This window comes from Gopherus evgoodei, chromosome 14 (genome assembly GCF_007399415.2).
Source record: "Gopherus evgoodei ecotype Sinaloan lineage chromosome 14, rGopEvg1_v1.p, whole genome shotgun sequence".
Lineage (NCBI taxonomy): Eukaryota > Metazoa > Chordata > Testudines > Testudinidae > Gopherus > Gopherus evgoodei.
The window spans coordinates 3,759,960-3,780,239 of record NC_044335.1 but is presented as its reverse complement, the minus strand read 5'-3'; the positions used below and the strand labels follow the sequence as shown (position 1 = coordinate 3,780,239).

General features: G+C 53.7%; 1 protein-coding gene across 6 annotated transcripts; it reads left to right on the top strand.

The window, feature by feature from the left end:
- Positions 1–5,910: 5,910 nt before the first annotated feature.
- Positions 5,911–20,059, top strand: LOC115634983 (sodium-dependent lysophosphatidylcholine symporter 1-like). Of its 6 annotated transcripts, XM_030533140.1 has the most exons (14): positions 5,945–6,210; positions 7,753–7,875; positions 8,245–8,369; positions 9,687–9,819; positions 10,692–10,770; positions 11,623–11,780; positions 11,900–11,990; positions 12,510–12,631; positions 13,728–13,811; positions 14,139–14,222; positions 16,249–16,361; positions 17,001–17,144; positions 17,760–17,936; positions 19,032–20,059. In XM_030533140.1, exons 1-14 carry the CDS (start codon positions 6,124–6,126, stop codon positions 19,072–19,074), a joined length of 1,563 nt encoding a protein of 520 aa, XP_030389000.1. In that variant the 5' UTR covers positions 5,945–6,123; the 3' UTR covers positions 19,075–20,059. The 6 variants fall into 6 exon arrangements, with proteins under 6 accessions (XP_030389002.1, XP_030388999.1, XP_030388998.1 ...); XM_030533143.1 differs by lacking the exon at positions 17,001–17,144 and having other exon boundaries at positions 5,940–6,210; XM_030533139.1 differs by lacking the exons at positions 11,623–11,780; positions 17,001–17,144; positions 19,032–20,059 and having other exon boundaries at positions 5,912–6,210; positions 11,900–12,631; positions 17,760–17,877.
- The last annotated feature ends 221 nt before the right edge of the window (positions 20,060–20,280 follow it).

Here is a 20,280-nt window from a genome sequence, read left to right as displayed (position 1 = left end):
AATCTGTGCCACACTTGATAAAACCGATGGAGAGTCAGACTCATACCGCTGTTTCGTTTCCTTTTTAAAGACAACGTTTTCTCTTTCAGGGCCCAAGACACTGGATTGTTAACTTATTTATTATTAAAGCAGCCAATTTCCTCTCTCCCTGCTCCCAAGCAGAGTTATGCCTGCATGTCTCATGGTTTATAATGCACCCCGGCAAAAACTCACTGTCGGGTTAGAATTTACTCCTCTTGATTTCTGCCTATTTTTTGTGTGTGTATGTTTGTGAGAGACCCTTTCATAGGTCTGAGCTTTATTTGTAAAGAGTAAACACTGCTGTGTGTGGGAGAGAGAGAGGGTACTGCTCAGAGTTTAATAACTCAGACTGTTCTGTTTGTGGTTGGCAGTCGTAGCTGTATAAATGTTCCCACTCCCCTGACAAGCATTCTCACTGCAATGGCTGTCTCCTCCAAGAGGTGAGAAATCACAGGCCTCTCTCGTGTGCCGCCTCCTCCATATTTGGTTCATTGTTCCTCCTCCCTTTCTAATAACTGCACATTTTTCACATACTTGTGCAGCTGAGGCCCAACCTCTCTGCCCTTCTCTGAGCAGGTTCTGCTCTTCCCCTATGTCCAGAAAGCTTGTACTTCCCCTCTGCAGTGCTATATGCTGCTTCCACCTCTGTTATTTCGACGTGAGGGTCTCCTTGGTGGTAGATAGCTTCACTACCCTGATGTGACCTGCTCTAAGGTTACCTTTTAGTGGGCATTTTCTGTTTGGTTTAACATGGATGGATCTATAATCTTTTAAGGATTTGATTTTAAAGTAGCAGGTCATCATTGTTGCCTTTTGGCTGTAATCAGCCATATTTAGTTTAGGATTGTGACACTAGGAAGTGTCTGATCATAACACAGCACATCTCCAAGAACTAGAAACTGGACTTCATGCTGCTGCCCGACATTACACGTTTAAATAGAACTTCTGAAAAACCAGAGCCCGCTCCCAGGATGCTCTCTTGAAGTTCAGTCTATTGCTGGGGACCTTTCGGCTTTTATAAAATAGAGCTGCTTTACAAGCTTCACCTCCCTTGCCTAATTGTCATTGAATTCACACCACTTTTGGAGTTAAGTTGCCATAGAAAACCAGCTCAGGGTGTGCACGCACATAGTACGTCACAATAGGACACAGGAGGCCTGATCCAAAGTCCACGGAAGTCAGTGGAAAGTGTCCTGTTAACTTCAGTAGGTTTTGGATCGAGCCTTTTAAACAAGCGCATAGACATATGCAGCTGCGTGTATGTTCACAGGCCTGTTGCACATTTGAAGGAATACAGGGCTCCGCTCCCTCTGCCCCTAAATGTATACGCTTTGTTTCTAGCGGTGAATGGGAAATGCCTAAAAATCAAGGGCCCAAATCTTATACATCTTAAACTACAGAGTTATGATAAAACAAAGTAATTTATCCTTTATTCTCTAGCAAAGACCAGAGTTCAGAACTCTGGGTTTCCCTTCTCCCGTCTGGGTTCACGTTTATGTCAGCAGGGTCTGAATGAGCTCTCCCCTAATGTCTAGTGATGAGCTGGGGGAAGAGGGTTTAAGGAACAGACTGTATGTGCAGGAACACCTCTCCTCTACCTAGATGCAGAGCATGATGGAGCTGCTTTGCCAAAGTGATCAGTTTGGGCTGGTGGTGGGTTACAAATCACTTCAGTACTAAGTGCAAAGGTAATGAAATGTTATCTTTACTGTCTGAGCAAAGGGCAGCAGAATTGCACTTAGCCTGTCCTGATTGAGGGGCTCACCCCCAACTGATCCTCACTCACTAGGCAAGGGGCAGGCATGCCAAATCCCAATGAAAGGGGAGAGGGTGGGGTCAAGTGTCCCTACGTGGTGGTGTGAGCTCTGCCTAAGGAGTCCTGGGTACCATTTGATCCTCTCTGTCCACTGTGTAAAGACAGAGCTGACTGGATTCCATTGAGTCCTTGTTTTCACCTCTAGTGATCACTGAACCAATCAGTGGTACCCGGGTGCTGAGCCTGAGACCTGGGTGCTGTGAAAGAGACTGCACAGCCTGCACTCAGCGTGGTTCCCCACTACCTGCCGAAGTCACTGCACGCTGAAATTGCTGAGAGCTGGGGTAAGTGGCGGAACCTCGGAGTGTGATGTCCCACGGTAGGGACAGCCCAGCTGTAATGAGGGCTGCAGCAGCTGAGGGGTTGCGTGATGCCTCACTCCCTCGCCACCTCTGAACTCTGGGTCTTCGCTGACCAAGGACACCAACTGTGAGCCCAGTGCAGTGGAGGGAGAGGGCAGTGGGCTGCTGAAGAAACATTTGTTGGACTTTCAGACCGCAAGGTAAGAAACCGGGGCAAAGGACACCGCCCAAGACACTCTGGCTGGAGGTTGCTCTTAATGTGTTTGAATGGTGGTTGTGGTGTTTTCCCAGATGAATTCTCGGTTCCTTTGCCCCTTGTATTAAGTTCTCTTCGCTGTGCACAGATTCAGTGCTTGCAAGAGGAAGTATTGCGCCCGGGGGTGGTTAACATTCACAGATGACTGGGTGACGGCCCAAGCTGGTTCCGTTTTGTATTAAGAGGAACCCTGTGATACAGAACCCAGCCCTTCTTCCTGCCAGCTCCGCCTGGCAGAACGGTTACATTTATAAGCAACTCAAGCCATGTAAGGAGGCACTTCAATGATGATTCTGGGCAAAACCATGGTAGTCAATAGGAGTTCTTGCATGAGTAAAGGCTGCAGGATCGGGCCCTTTTCAAGATCTGCTCTCTAGACACAGGTTTCTGTATGTCTGAATGGAGAGCCGAGCGACTGAAAAGCTTTTCAACTCTTTGTAACTGGAATCAGATATTCAGCACTGTGCACGTACAAACACATTCGTTTGTGTTGCTTGTTGTTGTAGCAACCGTACAAATCACCCAAGTAGCTGTCAAATTGAATGTACATGTGCACTTGCAATAATTATGCATGTAGATTAGACCTGGACTAGCACGTACAATTGGGAAGAGCTGGGCCTTTCTGTTCACACCTCTGTGTGGAGGAGCAGAGATTTCAAACTGGCATTTTTACACTGGATTAACCCTTCAGTTTACATGAGGAAGGAAAAAAACCCTGAAGTTAACGGGCTAATGCTAAGGGTTGAACTGTGATTCTTGTTCTCACTCAGGTAAGTAATGTATATGCCAAAGGTTTATGGCAGTAAATTTATGTAAAAGATATTTACAGTGACTAAAAAGCATTGAATCAGTCTTGGAGCTGGTGCAATGTGCTTTCTCTAATCTTCGACACCAGCTGCCCAGAGCCTGACACACACAGCACCTGCACTTCCATTCCCCTTTCTCTTCACTCCTAGCCATGACCACTTGCACATTCATCATACAAACTCCATTAAGGAGTCTGCTGCCGCTCTGTGAAGATATTGCTGTTACCTATCTTTGGTAGGGCAGGGAGGAATCTGCCTTCTTGGGGCTGGAAGATGTAATTTATCCAAAGGCTGGGTTTGCTGCAAAGAAATTGCAGGGCTGAAGACGTTTCGATTGGCAGGATTCCTTTGCAGTAACCAGCCCCGTACTTCGCTGCAACCTAAGAAAAGCTGGTTAATTAGCTCTGTTTGGAACTCCTTCAGGAGCACATTCCTTAGCCATGAGCTGCCTTGACTCTTGTTCAAGGGCTACGTCTCTCCAGTCCCGAAACACTCTGGCTGGACTGATGGTAATTTCTTTCTGCTTCTCCTGAAGCTGGAGGGTCTGGTCTGACCTGAGTGTGTACACAATGCTGAAGTGTAGCAGCAGTTGTGCAGATTCCTTCCCACCCATCCCCAAACGTGTCTGTAATCAACTGAGACCAAATCCAAGGCAAACGGGATCTCTGTAGCCTTTCTCTTACTGCGGTAAGTTCTCCCTCGGACCCTCACCCTTGAACGTTCACAGGGACACAGCCCCATGCTCTGAGTGTCCCTGCACCTCTGACTGCTAGCTGCTGGGATTGGACAAGGGGATGGATCACTCATTAATTGCACTGTTCTGTTCGTTCCCTCTGAAGCACCTGGCACTGGCCTCTGCTGGAAGACAGGCTATAGGGTTAGCTGGACCATTGGTCTAACCCAGTCTGGCTGTTCTTACATTCCCTTTGCATCAAGATCTGGTTTGGGCAGCTTCCGGGCTTTGGTGCATGGCATTGTTAATCACCTGCAGCCCTGAGAGCTCCCACTAGCCCAGGTATGAAGGTGTAATGGCAGAAGAAGGTTGGTGCCATTTCTTAAAATTGCTCACCCTGGCACAACCTCTCAAGCCTGAGAGGGTTGCAGACATGACCTCCTGGGTCTGCATTACCTCTAGTGACCTCTGGCCTAGGCTTGATGTGAGCGTGAGTGGGGATACAACAAAAGGCCTTAGCAGGACCTGAATGGAGTAATAGCAAAGCTTTCCTCTACTACAGGGAATTGTGTGGCATTAGCCAGGCAGCGATGGACATAGCTGTGCTGCAGCCTTAATAGCACTTACACCCCTGGTCCCCAACCTTTTCCGGGTGTCAGGCACTGGATGATGAGCCACCAAGGACCGTGGCCGGCAGACAAGCATTCGCTGAAATGTTGCCAAGAAGCGGCAACGTCAAGAGGCATCGCCACCGAAAATCAGCGGCATTTTGGCAGCGACCCCTCTTGATGACGCTGCTTTTCAGCAGCATTTCAGCGGCGGTGCCTCTTGATGATGCCGCTTTTTGGCGGACGCTTGTCCACCGGCCAGTACGTGAGCGCACACAGATGCCCTGGCAAGTGCCATGGTGCCTGCGGGCACCGTGTTGGGGACTACTGACCTACACAAACTCCATTTTTATCGTGTACGGAAAAGGCAGCCTGCTGCACCCAGAAACCTCAGGAGAGTCAGAGGGGACAAGGACTGAGGGCCTGACTGCCCAAGGCTGTTTTGTGCCTCTCCAACTCGTGCAGTGTGTGCCTGGGGGGAGTTGTGGGTTGCAGGCAGGTGCAAAATGATGCATTTGAAAAATCTGGCCCCTTGTGGATTTTTGTTTGGGATTCACAGTCTTTCCCTCCCTGCTGTTAGGTATAATAAAACTGCCTTCGGTATGCTGGTGGGAGTCGGAGTTGGCTGCAACTGCTTCGGCTGTGGTACTGTATCAGTAATGCCTGTGATCCAGGACGTGAGTAAAATGGTGATGAAAAGACGTGCTTCTGAGTCAGTCATGGCACTGTTATTCGTGGAGCCTGGTGCCTCAGCCTGCAAAATCTCCAGATTTTGTAAATTAACCCACGCTGGAGGGGACTGGAAAGGGCTGATGACAATCCCTCACCTTTCTGTTCTACAGCAGGGTTCCTCAACCCACAGGGCACCAGGATGCTTCAAAGGGGCTAGTGGTGGCTCCTGTCCCCCAGGGCTGGCTCAGCTCACCCCCTTGCTCCAGGCACTGAAGCCACCAGGGTCCCAGCACCACTCAGCTTTGGCCCAGCTGTCATGATGACAGGAGTCTGGGTAGGCTGAATGTGAGCAGCTGCAACCCCATTAGCCAGATCGTGGCTCCACTCCTCCAAGTTGGTCCAGTCAGGGGGGCCGGGGGGCAAACCTGAGCAGCGCCTCAACCCGGGAGCTTGCAACACCTGGAACGGATAGCCAACTCCAGCCACCCCGCTGCACAGGAGATGCCACTGTGGGGTGAGTGCTGGGCAGGACCCAGCCCTCTCCCCGGGTGCAGGACCACCCCCAGCCCCTCCCCCAGACTATTTCCTGGGCTGTGACACCCGATAAACATTTACAGACGAGTCCTGGGCCCCCAAAGGCTGAGAGCCACTGACCTACAGCCCCCAGCCACTCGCTGAGTGCTGCCTCCAGCCCTGGCCTGTTTCAGTGCAAACCTTCCTCCTCCCCCTCCAAAGCGCGCACAGGGCAGCGTGGGACCTGAGCCAGGAGACTCCCCCGGGCCGCTCACTAGGCTCCTCCCCGGGGTGTGTGTGGTCAGTGGCGGTTCTGCCTCTGCCCGCTGAGAAGGCAGCTCAGCCCCTGCCTGGGCCGGGCTCTCCCGTTCCTCCCCCGTGCGCTGCTGGGGGTTGTTTTCCCCACCCAGGAGCGAGGCTCCCTTTGCCTGGAAGGGAGGCAGCGTGTTTGTAAACATGCTTCCAGACAGGCCGGGCCGTGCGCCGCTGCCCGGGTTAACCCACGCGGGAGGCAGCCCTGCGGCGGGTTCGAGCCGCGGCGAGGTAAGAGCAGCGGGCCACGGGCTTGGGGCCAGACTCTCACAGCCCAGTGCAATCTCGCTGGCTCGGGGAGCCAGGGGGTATTTGAAGGGCCTCGGTCGTTTGTATGACTCAGCCTGAGAACACCCTGTGTACGAGAGGCGTTTATATTTGGTTGCTGGTGGCACTGAACTATGCAGACGCTCAGATATCCCGAGACACGGGGGTAGGGGGTGGTGGCTCAACTTATGGTAATGGAGACACGCTTCTGACCTGCAGGGCTCGGACAGGGCTCCCAGCAGCACGAGGTGGGACAGACTGGTTAGCACACGTAGTTAGCGCCTGTTGCAAGGCAGCACGCAAGGAAGTGTGACCTGTCAACACCTCTGCAGGCCGCCGGGGGCCCTGAAAAGATGGGGAGGGAAGTACAAGGGGAGAGACACTTTTGCAAAACCAAGAGATTTTAAACATGGAGCTGCACTGGAAACTGTTATTTAAACAACTCAGCACTCCCTGCACTGCATGCCCGCCAGCCCTGGCAGCCGCGGGCTTGTGCATGAGAGCCGCAAAGTGCAACTGTCTATAAACACAAGGGAATCCCACTTCACTAGATCCTAGATCTTTGCTGCAAGCTCTGAAAATCAATAAATCTGTCTGCACTTAGCTGAATGATGGACTCTGTCATCAGCCCGTCTCCTTTCCCCTAAACTGTTCCCCTGCACCTTCTCCCTGATCTATAAAAACCCAGTGGACTCTGGACTTTATTCTGTCCCTGGATCAGCAGCGGTGATGCTGTGTGAAATTTGCACTTACGTGTTATCATGAAGCCTCAGCGGAAAAGCAAGAGCGAAAGGGTGTTATCTGAACAGATCAGTGATTAACTGGTGCTTTAGGACAAGATTCTGAGTGTGGTGCAGTGGAAATGTGGTTTTTTCGCAGACATACACCAGGGTACATGAGAGAATGAAGCCATTAGTGTCTGTAACTTGGGAGATTCATGTCCACAAAGTACTGAAGCAGCTGATCCCAACAGCATGCAGTCAAGGCAGAAGCCCGCTAAATAGTCCCACGTGGGTGCACACGGGACAAGGAGTGAAAACGTGCAGGCTGGGAAGAGCAGGAATGGAAGTTGCATTAGTGTCTGAGACTCCTAGCAGAGTTGGGCATCTAGCCAACTAAACGCTGATGCAGAAAAGTCTATCTAGCAGGAACGTACCCGGACGCTGCACAGCCCACAGATTGAAGCCTGAGGTGCACACATGGGTCGTTGCTCCCTGCTAGGCCGGAGCGTGGTGAGCGGGCTGCGGTCACATACTCAGGCCTGGAAGGAAGAAAGAGGAGAGCCTCATGTCACACCAATGCCTGGGGCTGCTTCAGATTGTGGAGTCCTCAGCCCAAGTGACAGCTGCAGTGGCAGGGATCATGGGTAGGGGGAAAGCTGAGACTCTAGGCCGGGCTGGGAGAATATCCAGGGATGAGAAGAGCAACAGCAGAGAGTAGGGTCGCACACATCTTGGGCGCAGGTCAGTTTGCAGCAAGTGGGGCTCATTTGTGTCTTGGTTCCAGATGCAGCTGGCACCACTGCCGTTCTACAGGAAGCTCTGTTACGCCATAGGGGGTGCTCCCTACCAAATGACAGGAAATGCCCTCGGGTTCTTCCTACAGATCTTCCTCCTGGACGTTGTGCAAGTGAGCGGCCGCTTTCTCGCTGGATGGTGGGGCTCGGAAGCAGAGCGACTCCGTACAGGAGTGTGCATGTGTGGGGCAGTCTGGGTGAAAGTGGGTCTTGCAGCTTGTTCTTAGAAAAAGACCTTGATGGTGCCCCACAGCTTAAAGTGCTATGATTTCATCAGGAGCCTTAGCAAGAGCTGCAGGAGGAGGGTGTGTGTGTGTGGGGCGGAGAGGTTTCCATGTCATTCCAGTTCCCAGAAAGAGAGCCTGGAATTCTGCCCAGAGCTGGCTGCTCCAGAGCCGAGTCATTCGGACTCTTTCCACCTTTGGCTGGGCTCTTGTTCACTTTCGTGCTGTGGTCTGATACAGCCGTTTGTCTCTCCCCAGTTGGAACCGTTCCATTCCTCTCTGATCCTCTTCCTTGGGCGAGCCTGGGACGCAGTTACAGACCCCGCTGTCGGCTTCCTGATCAGCAAGAGCCCCAGAAGGAGGCTTGGCAAGCTGATCCCATGGTGAGCACTGGGAGCTGAGGCAGAGCGGGCGTTGATTTGGCTTTGGAGGCCAGGCAAAGCCTCTGGCTCTGCGCTTAAAATGGGCAGTTTGAAAATGGGGAGCACTGAAAAGAATCAGTCATCTTGTAACAATTGCAATTTCTGCAAGATTCACTAAATATTCAAGGTGCCTGGAGGTTTGCTCCCCAGTGGCTCTCATCTGCGTTCTGTGGAGCCCTCCAGACAATCCGCTAAGCTGTGGGAGGGGGGCAAGCTCTCCCATGAAGTGAGCAACACAGTAAATATACAGAGGATTGCAGCTCTAATATTTAACCCCTGACCTTGCAGCTGGGTCCCTGTGGCTGGACCCCTGTCCCCATGGATCCCACTGCTGGAACAGAGCCTCAAATATTCGAGCCGGGGCTGTGATAAGCAGATCTGGGGCCAGCCTGGTTCTGCTGCTGCCTATCTGGTTTTTCCTTGCTTTGAGCAAAGCTACCCTCCCCTGCTCACCCTGGGCCTGCAGAGGGTTGCCCCACCTTTCTAATCACACAAAACAGAACAGCCCTTTCCTGCTCGCTCTCCCCCACCCTCACTCACTTTCACCGGGCTGGGACAGGGGGTTGGGGTGTAGGAGGGGGGTGAGGGCTCCAGCTGGGGATGCAGGCTCTGGGGTGGGGTCAGGGATGTGGGGTGTGTGGGGGGCTCGGCTAGGGCAGGGGTTTGGGGTGGGGGGAATGGGCTCTGGGCTGGGGGTGCGGGCTCCAGGTGGGGCCAGAAATGAGGGGTTCAGGGTGCAGGAGAGAACTCCGGGCTGGGGTAGGATGTTGGGGTGAGGGGGGAGTGAGGACCCTGGCTGGCCCCTAGGCGCATGGGCGGCCAGGGAGGCTAAGTGCACTGCCCTTGTGCCTGCAGGCACCACCCGTAGCTCCCATTGGTCGCAGTTCCCAGCCAGTGGGAGCTGTGGAGCCGGCACTAGGGGCGGGGCAGCATGCAGAGCCTCCCTGGCTGCCCATGTGCCTCGGGGCCACAAGGACCTGGCAGCTGCTTCTGGGAGCTGCATGGAGCTAGGGCAGACAGGGAGTCTGCCTTAGCCCTGGGCCCCACTGCACCACTGACCGGACTTTTAACAGCCCGGTCAGTGGTGCCGACTGGAGCCGCCAGGGTCCCTTTTTGACTGGGTGTTCCGGTTGAAAAACGGACGCCTGGCAACCCTAATCCTGCAGCGGATGACCTGTGGCATGGCGAGCAGCAAAGGAGGCCAGTGCATGAGGCAGGAATAAACCCGACTCTCACTTTGCTTCGGTGCTTGTGTCGAATCATCTCTTGCCCCTGCAGGATTGTCTCCTCCACGCCGTTCGGGGTGGTCTTCTACTGCCTGGTCTGGTCCACCCCCTCGGACACCATGCCTGTCTCCCTCAAGTTCCTTTGGTACCTGACCATGTACTGCTTCTTCCAGACAAGCATGAGTGTAAGGGCACAGTGCCTGTGGCTAAGCATGTCCGGAGCTGTCTTCACCTTGCTGCAGAGAACAGGCTAGGCAGGCTGCTTGTCCCGTTTTAAGCTGGACCATCCTGTTTCTAAATTGTTTGTCCCCTGCCTGGGACTGACACGAAGCCGGATGTGTTTGTTTCCCATATCACGGGTGAGGGATGCCATTCTGGAGCACGCTGTGTGTGCGTGAGATCATGCCAGCGGGGTGGGGTGGCATGTTCTTCAAAATGATGCGCGCTGGGGGCGTGACCTCGCACGGAGTGTGCATGCAAGGTCACGCGAGCAGGGGCTGGGTCACCCAGGAATGCCAGGGGCCTGCCACGGCCTGCGAGTACCAGAATCTCTGCTATGCTGGAGGTGCCCGAGTGGCCCTTCGAGAACAGAAACTCAACCTGTAGGGGAGCTCACAGCAGCCCCAGTGCCAAACTCTCCCAGCAGGGAGTGCTGTAGGGAATCCTATAAGACCACTGGCTCTGAGCAGAGCTCACAGCTGCTCTGGGCCCCGACTTTCCCAGCGGGGGTGCTGTAGGGCATGGTAGAGGGTGACTGGTTATGGTGGAGGTCAGTCTGTAGGGTGGGGTAGAGCTCACAGTTCTTCCCATCCCAGCTGTTCCCAGCAGGGGACGCTGTAGGGCACGGTATCTGGTTGGTCATATAGTGACCTCCTGAACCAGGGCCCTAGTTTTAGTTTTCACATCTGTTCTCTGTGGTGGTAGCTCCTGCAAGGGGCTCACGTCACCACAGGTGTTCCCAGGAGGGGAGGGGGATGTCTGCCTCAAGAGGGTGGGATGTGAGAGACAGAGGAGAAGCAGCTGAGTTGTCTGGTATCTGAGCTGTTTTTCTCACCAGTGCTATCATGTGCCGTATTCCTCCCTGACCATGTTTCTGGGAGGGAATCAACGAGACCGGGACTCGGCCACTGCCTACAGTAAGTGCCTCTGCCTGGATGCAGGGTTTCCTTCCCGGTCCCAGGCCTGTGTGTTCTCTCCAGTGTGAGACTTCTCACTCCAGGCCAGAGGGCATGTTGTCTCTGGATCTGGGTTTGTAATAGGGTCACACCGGGTGTGAATTTGACCTGATATGTTATAAAATGTAAAAAAAATAAATAAAAATCCCCTACTTGGGATCCCCAGGTTATTGTCGCCAAACAATAGCTGGGCTGCTGTGTTAACCAGGGATGCCCTGATGGCTTGGATCTCTCTCAGGGCACGTGGCATCCCTAGAAGAAGTTCTTCTTTTGTTAAACCAGCCCATCCCCGGCACAGGCAATATCACACGGCACGGGGTGTGCTTATCCTGAACACACACAGGCCTTGGGCTAGTTGCTGTAAAAAGTCTCTGTGTAGAAGCATTTATTAGACAAACAACTCCCATGGGGAACCAGGACTAGAGCTTAGCACCTCAGTTCCAAAAATTTAGGGCCTCTACCACTGGAGCGAAGGGGGAAATTTTAGAGCAGGCAGAAACAGTAGATCTCTTATCTGCTTTGTGAGCAGCCACCAGAGGGCAGTCTTACCCTTTCAGTAGGGTGACCAGATATCCTGATTTTATAGGGACAGTCACGATTTTGGGGTCTTTTTCTTTTATAGGTTCCTATTACCCCCCACCCCACTCCCGATTTTTCACATTTGCTGTCTGGTCACCCTACCTTTCAGGCATACAAAGCCAATACGTTAGTTTGCAAGGCACATGCTGACCTCCCTTTCCCTAGGGGATCTGCTCTGAGGCTCAGGCTGCAAGGCTGACTGACCCCTCTCCCATCTGTCCTGGCTCTTGGCAGGAATGGGGGTGGAGGTGTTCAGCACGCTGGTCGGCTCGGGTATCCAGGGGCAGATAGTCGGCGGGTACCATGCCAGCATGATGAAAAGCTGCAGTGTGCCCAATGGGACTCTGTACAACAGCACCTTCCCAGGGCTCACTGACACCTTGGAGAACACAGTAAGCACCTGGCCATCTGCTCCCTGCCCCTCTGCAGAGCTCTGGGTGGGAGAGCGCTGTCTGTGCTCCCTGCAGCCAGCGCCTAGGTTGTGACGACTGCATCGGCTCTTGTCTTCCAGCGCAAGGCGTACGTGATCGCCTCCGTGGTCCTGGGCTCACTCTACTGCATGGCCTGCCTGATTCTCTTCCTCGGAGTGAAGGAGCAGCCTGGTTAGGTCACTTCTCTGGCTCCTCTTGCGATGGTTGGGAGGTGCCCTGTGGCCATGGCTCTGGGGGATGGGTGCAAGTCCTGCGGGGGAGGGAGTTGGGAATCTGCTGGCTGGGTGGGCTGTCGGGGGAGACAGTGCCTGGCCTGTGGGTGGGAAGGACGCAGGTCGAGGGGCATGGTGCATGCTTCAGTCTCAAGATTTTCACCAGCCTGCAGTGTTGTGGGAGTTGGTGGCTTGTTGCTTTCCAGCCTCCTCCACCATCCAGTTGCATCAGCTCTGAGGAAGCTGCTTCCCTCGGCTGGGAAGGCAGAAGGAAAAATGAGACCGCAGTATGGCAAGGCCGGTCAGAACCCTGGTCAGGCTGGGAGGCTGGGCCAAACATGGCGAAGGCCTCATCAGTCACGAGGCAGCTTGGGCTAGTGTTTGCGGCTCTCGGCTTGAACGTGTACAGTAATCACCATCATCCCCGTGGGGCAGGGCTGGGGGTGACTCTGCTGCAATTCCCTTCTCACCCCTTCAGGGCCCCTCAGTCCCTTGGGAAAGACCCAGCTGCCCTTCTTTCACAGCCTGCGAATAATCCTGGGACATCTGCCCTATGTCTGGCTGCTCGGTGGCTTCCTCTTCATGTCCCTGGCCTTCCAGGTACGATCACAGCCCTGGCTGGCGTGGAGAGGGGTGATTGCAGCGTGGGCAGCAGCTGGGCTCTTTCCGCAAGTCCTGGGGCAAAAGTATCTGAACAAGGAGGAGAAGCAGGTCCCTGAAGTGTAGAGGGATGGTGGGGGACCGGCAGCTTGAAACACATGAGCTGTGGGGGAAAAGGCAAGGAGGGACCTGCACAGACTCCCGGGGCTTTTACCACCCTATTGGACAGGCTGTGCCCAGCCCCTGGCTCTACCTTTCCCATCCCTGCCCACCAATACAGTCCCCCATTGCAGCAGCCCCTGCTGTGGGACTGTGGTGATAAGACCCCCGACGGGGTCAATAGGCCAGGAGGGATCCTGTGCAGAGCCTTTAACTCTAGGGTGCGGGTTCAAATCCATCCCAGGTCTGCAGTGATTGACAGTTGTTCCTGCTAGACACTGTTAGGTGGCCTCTTGATCATCATGAGTCCCGTATTCTCTTGTCAGATTCCCCAAGGATGAGTGTTGGTATCCTAGAAACCACCTCACCTACCTGTAGCCGGCAGCCTCGGCAGAGAGACCAAGGAGTGAATGGACAAAGAGAATGAATGCCCCCTTATTGTGAGGAGGGGGTCTATCCAGGGCACATTGGCAGGTGCTATGGGGGTGTTTGCTCCATTGATGCCCATGAGGTGCCTGATCCATGAGCAAAGAGAGAATTTGGGTCTATGGGGCGGCTGATCTGACTCTTTTCACCAGCACAGAACTCACAGGAGCTTTTGTGGCTTTAAAATTAAAATAAAATGAAAAAGCCCCCGAGAGGCAGGTGGGAGATGAAGGCCTGGTGATACGAAGTGCAGGCGTGGGACCCAGCCAGTGACTCACTGGCTGAGAACTGCATTTGACAGGTGGGTTCTGAGATCCTTGGAAAAATGGATGGGGAGTCAGCAGCGTGTGTATGGGTGGGGGGGGGAGAGGCAGAACAGGCATCTCCAGCCAGCTGGTGAGGAGCAGCAAAGAACCCTCTGACCTCTCAGCTTGCTACGCTGCAGGCTCCTTCGGGGCTGGACAGCAGGCCCAGGAGCTAAGCGCTGAGCATCTGTATGTTCCCTTCCCAGATCGCTCAGGGGATCTTTGCCTTTTTCTGCACGCACGCTGCTGGGCTGGCTGGCAGGTTCCAGCATTTGGTGCTCATCATGCTGGTACGTTTACACAGTGGAACCCGTCTCCCCTCATAGCCCCACTCTCTGATGCCAATGGCGCCCCATAGCGTACTCAAGGGAGGGGTCAAACCCCCACCTATTCATGGCCCCTCCCACTCTTTCACCTCGCATGACAGAGGTTGATCTGAAGCCCCCAGTGTGGGCAGGGCAGGGCAAGAGGATAACGGTGCCCTAGGCTGGTCTGATGGATTTCAGTATCTTTGCTGCCCATGTCCCCCATGCCATAACATGGATGTCTCTGGGGGAATGCTCTGAGGGTCCTGGAAGGCCTTGCTGAGTCTCCTGCTGTGGCTCTTTCTCCCACAGGTTGTGGCTTCCCTCTCCATTCCCTTCTGGCAGTGGTTCCTGGTGCGTTTTGGGAAAAAAACAGCTGTGTTCGTGGGCCTATCAGTGAGTTTCCTTTTGCCTCTGGCTTTAAATAGATATTTAAACTGAAATTCCTACAGCACTTCTGCCCTGCACCCCGCAGCACCTCCTTCTGGAAGAGCCTGGGACTGGGCACCCTGCCCCCCGTCAGCCCTCCTACCCTGCTCCCTACAGCACCTGCTGCTGGGAGGGGCTGGCACTGGAGTAACTGAAAGCCCCTCCCCTGCCCACCTGTGCCGTTCCTTGCAGGGATCTCTGCTGCATGTGGCCCCCACCGGGGTAACAATGAGCACGTCCATAAGCAGTTGTGCCCCATTCCCTGGAATGTCTCCTGCTGAACAGAGCTGGCTCTGGAGCCTCTGTGAGCCCTTCCTCTTTAGCCGCCCCCCCCCGCCCCCCCGCTGTGGAACACATGCCCACGGGGAAGGCGAAAGTCTGACCCAGCACCCTTACACGAGACTCCCAGCAAACACTGCAGTGCAGCCACCTCCAGGACGCGGTGGGCTCGCTGGCACCAGCACCGCCCTGGAGGGCTGGCTGAAAATGTCACCGGGCTGAAAAGCCTCCTGGGCTAATCACACAGGCTCAGCTCGGTGCAGGGAGAGCAGAGAACGTGCAGCATGTAGATGCCCAATCTACTCTGCTGTGATCCCTCTGCTACCCACGCTCAGCTTTGTGTAAAACCGATCGGCCAGAGCCCAGGCAGGGACCAGTATAGCGACTGCAGCATGATTCCCTTCCCCTCCCCCATACTGCTCTGGAGTCTCACAGGGCTGTTTGTTCCCTGTCCTTAATACCCAGGGAGAGTAAGAAGAGTTGATTAATGCTTTGCATTCCCCTAGAGCAGTGGTGGGCAACCTGTGGCCCGTGAGCCAGCACTTCCTTGCAGCCCGCAGTGCCCATTAGCCGGGAATGGCAAACCGCGGCCACTGGGAGCTGCAGGTGGCTGTGCCTGTGGACAGTCAATGTAAACAAACTGTCTTGCGTCCGCCAGCGGATTATGCTGATGGGCCATGTGCGGCCCATGGGCTGCAAGTTGGTCACCACCTCCCTAGAGCCTACCACCCCTCAGGTTAATTAACCTGTCCTCCTGCTCGCCCATGCAATGGGTACAGCTGAGGCACAGGGAGGTGAAGGAATGGACGTGGGACTGTGCAGGGAGTTTTCCCAGGGAGGTCAGGGTTTGCTGAGGACACCCCAAACCTCACAAGATCAAGCCCTAGGGGTCTGTGTCCACACCTGTCAGTGTCAGTGAGAGCTGGGGTGCTCCCTTAGGGCTGCATCTACTGTGCTGAGCTCTGCTCTAAGCCTGGTCCCCATTGTGGGTGCTCATCTCTAGGGGCCACGTTTACAAAGGGACTCAGGTACCTGACGATGCAGACAGGCATCTAACGAGATTTTATAAAAGCACCTTGGCAGGTTATGTGCCTAACTCCCATTGACAGTCAGGGGAGTCAGGCACCCAACCTGCTTAGGTGCTTTTGTAAAATCCCACTGCATCTTTAGGCACCTAAATCCCTTTGTAAATCTGGATCTAGGTCATGTAGTGAGAATGCAGAGCCAGAACCCAGGAATCCAGACGCCCAGTTTGACCACGGCACCATGCTCCCTTCTACACTGGAATCGTATTTGATTTCTGCTCCTGCGGGCGTTCCTATGGCACTCATGATTTCTAGTAATTAATGCAGCATTATGTTATCATCTGTGGAGCTCTGTCCGTGCTCTCAGGGGGCTGCACAGACCACAGGAAGGAGACATGCAGTCCCTGCCCCGAGGAGCTTCCATAGAGTACTAGACTATAGAGGGGGCACTGAAATATCAGAAATAGTCTCACGACCAAGCGTTGAGGCAGAGTTGCTACTGGACTTGCAGGCCTCTGATGCAGGCAGCTCTGGTGGGAGAAGTGAGGTTTAGTCCATAGTAGGTATTTGTGAGCCGAGGAGGTGTTTGCATGGACAGTGAGGAGCACAGTCTTTGGGTCCTAGGGCGTGAGGGCCACACGCATGCAGAGCAAAGGGAGCATAAGCACTTTTCTCTCTCTTGGCTGTAGTTAATTATCCCTGCCCTCATCGTTATCACCCTAGTGAGACACAACTTCCTGCTCTTCGTCTTCATGGTGATATTAGCGGGATGCAGCATGGCTGTCCTCTACTTGTTACCCTGGTGAGTGGAGCGGTTCTCCAAGCCACGGCTGGGGCTGCTCATTCCTGGATCGTTAAAGGGCTAGGTTGGTAGGAGGAACAAACTGAATGCAGAGGAGGGAGAGTTTGTTGGGAAGCCTGGTTGATAAAGGCCTAGATGTGGGTGCATCTGCATGGCCAAATTCCAGAGCAAAGGGGGGTGGGCACGTTTGTCGTGGGGGTGAGTGGCATTAGACGGGGAGGTTTGTGTGTCACTGAGTGATTGTACAGCACTGGCATTGCATCAGTCTGCGAACAGTGTAAACGCCGAGTTAGCTGCACACGTGGCCCTGCTTTAAATTATGCAAAACACTTATCTTCTCTCTGCCTCCTGCAAAATAGCATCCAAGGCCAATGTCCAGATTCATGCAAATATGTGCACATATTTGCATGCCTAATTTGCACATGCAGGTAGAGCAATTGCTCAGCTTAGGCACATAAGTGCACATGCAGTCTTGAAAACCTGGGTCCTACTGTGTTTTTTCCCCAAATCATAGTCCAAAGCTTTGGCTGGTGCTGGAGGGCTGCAGTGTCAAAACCCGGCAATGGCTAACAAGAGAGAACCAGGGCAGGCAGCAGTGTTGGGTTTGACTAGCACCTTTACCGGGCTTTTCATCCCCAGGTCCATGCTACCAGATGCAGTGGATGATTTCAGGCTGAAGAACCCGAACTATCTAAACCTGGAAGCTTTTTTCTACTCGTTCTATGTTTTCTTCAACAAGTTTGCAGGAGGACTCTCCTTGGGGATATCAACAATGAGCCTACAGTAGGCCTCAAAATCTACTTTCTATTTTTCACTGGGTTCACAGGTACCCCATGGGAGAGGCTGGAACAGGAACCGCTGGGAGCTCCCCATGGCCAGCATTCTACACCATTCCCCACAGCACCTCCTGCTGGGGGTGGCTGGAACTGGACTAGCTGGGAGCTCCCCAGGGTCAGCTCTCTTATGCTATTCCCCACAGCACCTCCTGCTGGGGGTGGCTGGAACTGGACTAGCTGGGAGCTCCCCAGGGTCAGCTCTCTTATGCTATTCCCCACAGCACCTCCTGCTGGGGGTGGCTGGAACTGGACTAGCTGGGAGCTCCCCAGGGTCAGCTCTCCTATGCTATTCCCCACAGCACCTCCTGCTGGGGGTGGCTGGAACTGGACTAGCTGGGAGTGTCCCATGGCCAGCTCTCCTATGCCATTCCCCACAGCACTTCCTGCTTAACCTGCAAGTGAAGTTGCTGTTTGCTCCTTTCCAGTTCTCTGCTGTGACTGTGGTGTGTGTAAGCTTTGCCATTGCCAGCACTCTGCCCAGGGGCTCCTGTTTCTAGGGGAAACGAAGGCCAGTGTTTCCATGGCTGAAAGCTGGTGCTTTTTTTATTGTGCTTCTCTTCAGTTTTGCAGGTTACAGAGCCAGTGACTGCACACACAACCCCTCTGTCATCCTCACGCTGCAGATACTCATGGCCCCTGTCCCAATAACCCTGCTGCTCATTGCCATGGCCATATTACGCTTCTACCCCATTGATGAGGAGAGGAGGAAACAGATGAGGGTGGAGATGGAGGCAGCTAGGTAAGTGCAGTGCCCTCTGAGGAGAGTTTTCTGTGTTCTGCAGTTCTTTGGTTCGAGCCTCCATGCTGGAACTGCCTAATACGCCTAGCACAGGTCTCCATCACAAAGGAGATGGCTGACTTGGAGGGACTCCCCAGCATGAGTATATTATAGCCACTCTGCAGTGGAACTCAACTCAGATCTCAATCCACACTCAATGGCAACCAGCCAGCAAATCCTTCTACACCTTTTCCTAGTTAGGAGAGGCTGGGACTGGGAAAGCTGGGGGTTCCCCTATAGTCTGCTCTCCTACACCACTCCCCGTAGTGATTACTGTCTTTATTCAGGCCAGGTCGACACTACCGCTTACTTCGGTAGAATTTACGCCACCCATGGGGTGTGCATAAGCCACCCCCCTGAGCGATGTAAGTTACACTGACCTAAGTACCGGTGTGGACAGGAGTGTGGCAGTGGGAGAGTTTCTCCTACTGACATAGTCACTGACTCACCTGGAGGCAGATTGATGATGACGACGGGAGAGCTCTTGCCCGTCAGCATACAGCATCTTCACCAGACACATGACAATGGTGCAGCTATGCCCATGCAGTGCCTCTAGTGTAGCCATCATACTTTTTCCAGCACACTGGGGTTTTTGAAGTTCTTTATACAATGCTATGCCACCAGTTCCAGGGTCTGCTGCAGGATGTCAGCTTGGGGGCCCCCTGAATTGGGAAGCTTCAGGAGGTATAACATGGCTGGCCAGCAGTGATGGCTCCGTCAGATGTCTCCTCTGCACTCTGTACATTGAGAGGGGGATGACCAGAACAATACCCCCCATTTGCAAGCAGGCAGTGCTGCCTCAAGAACTATTGGAGATATGGGTCCTGAAATGTGTGTCTGAGTCTGAGTGATTGTCACCTCGGCTCCCTTTTGTCCCCATGCCTAGATGTTTGGGGAGAAAAGGAGAATTTGTCAGGAAATAAACCGGTTTATGGCCAGGGCGCTCCATGTTGATGCAGTGGGACTGGGTCTGGGACCAAGCACTGCATCCTCCCTCTCACTCTTTAATGTGGATTTTAAGTTGGACTTCATATTCATTTCTGTTCTTTTTCACAGTAATTGGGTAAAGAATGAAAACCCAGGGGAAACTAAACCTTGAGCCAATGTCGGGAAATTCACTTGGAAAGAATCCAGTATTGCTACATGGCCATGAGGATGCATCAGTGTAATTTAAAGGCTCAGTTGCCTGTTGTTGCTGATTTTCCCCATCACAAAGGACACAGCTCTGCTTACTGCCTTTCCCTGTGCCAGCCCAGCCCTGCAGTGCTTCTGCAGTGAGGCCAGCAGAGCTGACGTGACCCCACAGCACTGTGTGCTGCATGGCTTAGCTTTTGCTTTTCTGGCTGCTCTGGCACACTCAAAACAGGACCACAGGGTGTGGGAGATGTGGAGAGTTTCTCTTTGGAAGATCAGGATCATTAGTACCGAGAACTAAGTTTTGGGGGAGATACAATTTTTTTGGAAGGGTGTTGTATGCGTGATATATTTCTAGGTCATCAAACTGGCAAGATGAAGTCTCCTACACTGTACTAACCCACCCATCTCATTAGGAACAAAGGAATTGTCACACCAGAACAGACAGATGGTCCAGCTCATCCAGGATCCTATCTCTGATAGTGGAATGATCAATGCTGGCTGCTTCAGAGGAAGGTGTGAAACACCTCCTTAATGATCCTGACTGAGTAATACTGTACCTGTGAGGAGATGAGGGAGGAAGGGTCCTTTTGATCCCATGTGGTGATCAGTTCCTGCCTTGCAGCATGAAGATTTACTTCTGTCAGGTTCCTCGGTAAAGGTAGGCAGGACTAGTGGCAAGAGCTTGGGATCCCAAAACTGAAGCCAGGGATCAGAGCCAGTATCAGATCCTAGTACGCCCCATGGGAGTCTCTTATGGTCAAAGAACCAATCAGGGATCCCTAGACCACTGTTAGTCAGATCACCTGAGGTGGAATTTCCTCTGCAGGTTGTAGGTCACAGAGAGTGGCCCTGGTGAGTGTACCTATTGGGCGTCTGGGAAGTGGGCGGGCGGCCCGCCCACTGCTAAAGGATCCTCCCCCAGCCTAAGGGGAGGAACCACAGGGCCACAGAACCCACTGAGTGCGGGGGACAACTAATAAAAGAACAGGGACAGGAGTGAGGTCAAAGGGTCAGAAGGAGGGAACCAAACGGGGACACCGAGCAGAGAACCCCGGACAGCGCCCACTGCCCCTCGAAGGCGTCAAGGGAGCCAGTGGACGCCGCCCAGAGGAACTCCGCCCGGATGCGTGATCGGACCATGGAGCGGAAGCAAGCCCCACAGTCACCG

What these genes read in the sequence shown, in the direction of transcription:
- LOC115634983 (XM_030533138.1), top strand. Translation starts at nt 6,124, where the DNA reads ATGCTTCCAGACAGGCCGGGCCGTGCGCCGCTGCCCGGGTTAACCCAC. An exon ending in CGGGTTCGAGCCGCGGCGAG is followed by an intron (nt 6,211 to 7,752) that starts GTAAGAGCAGCG and finishes TCTTGGTTCCAG; the next exon opens with ATGCAGCTGGCACCACTGCC. An exon ending in ATTTGGTGCTCATCATGCTG is followed by an intron (nt 13,812 to 14,138) that starts GTACGTTTACAC and finishes TTTCTCCCACAG; the next exon opens with GTTGTGGCTTCCCTCTCCAT.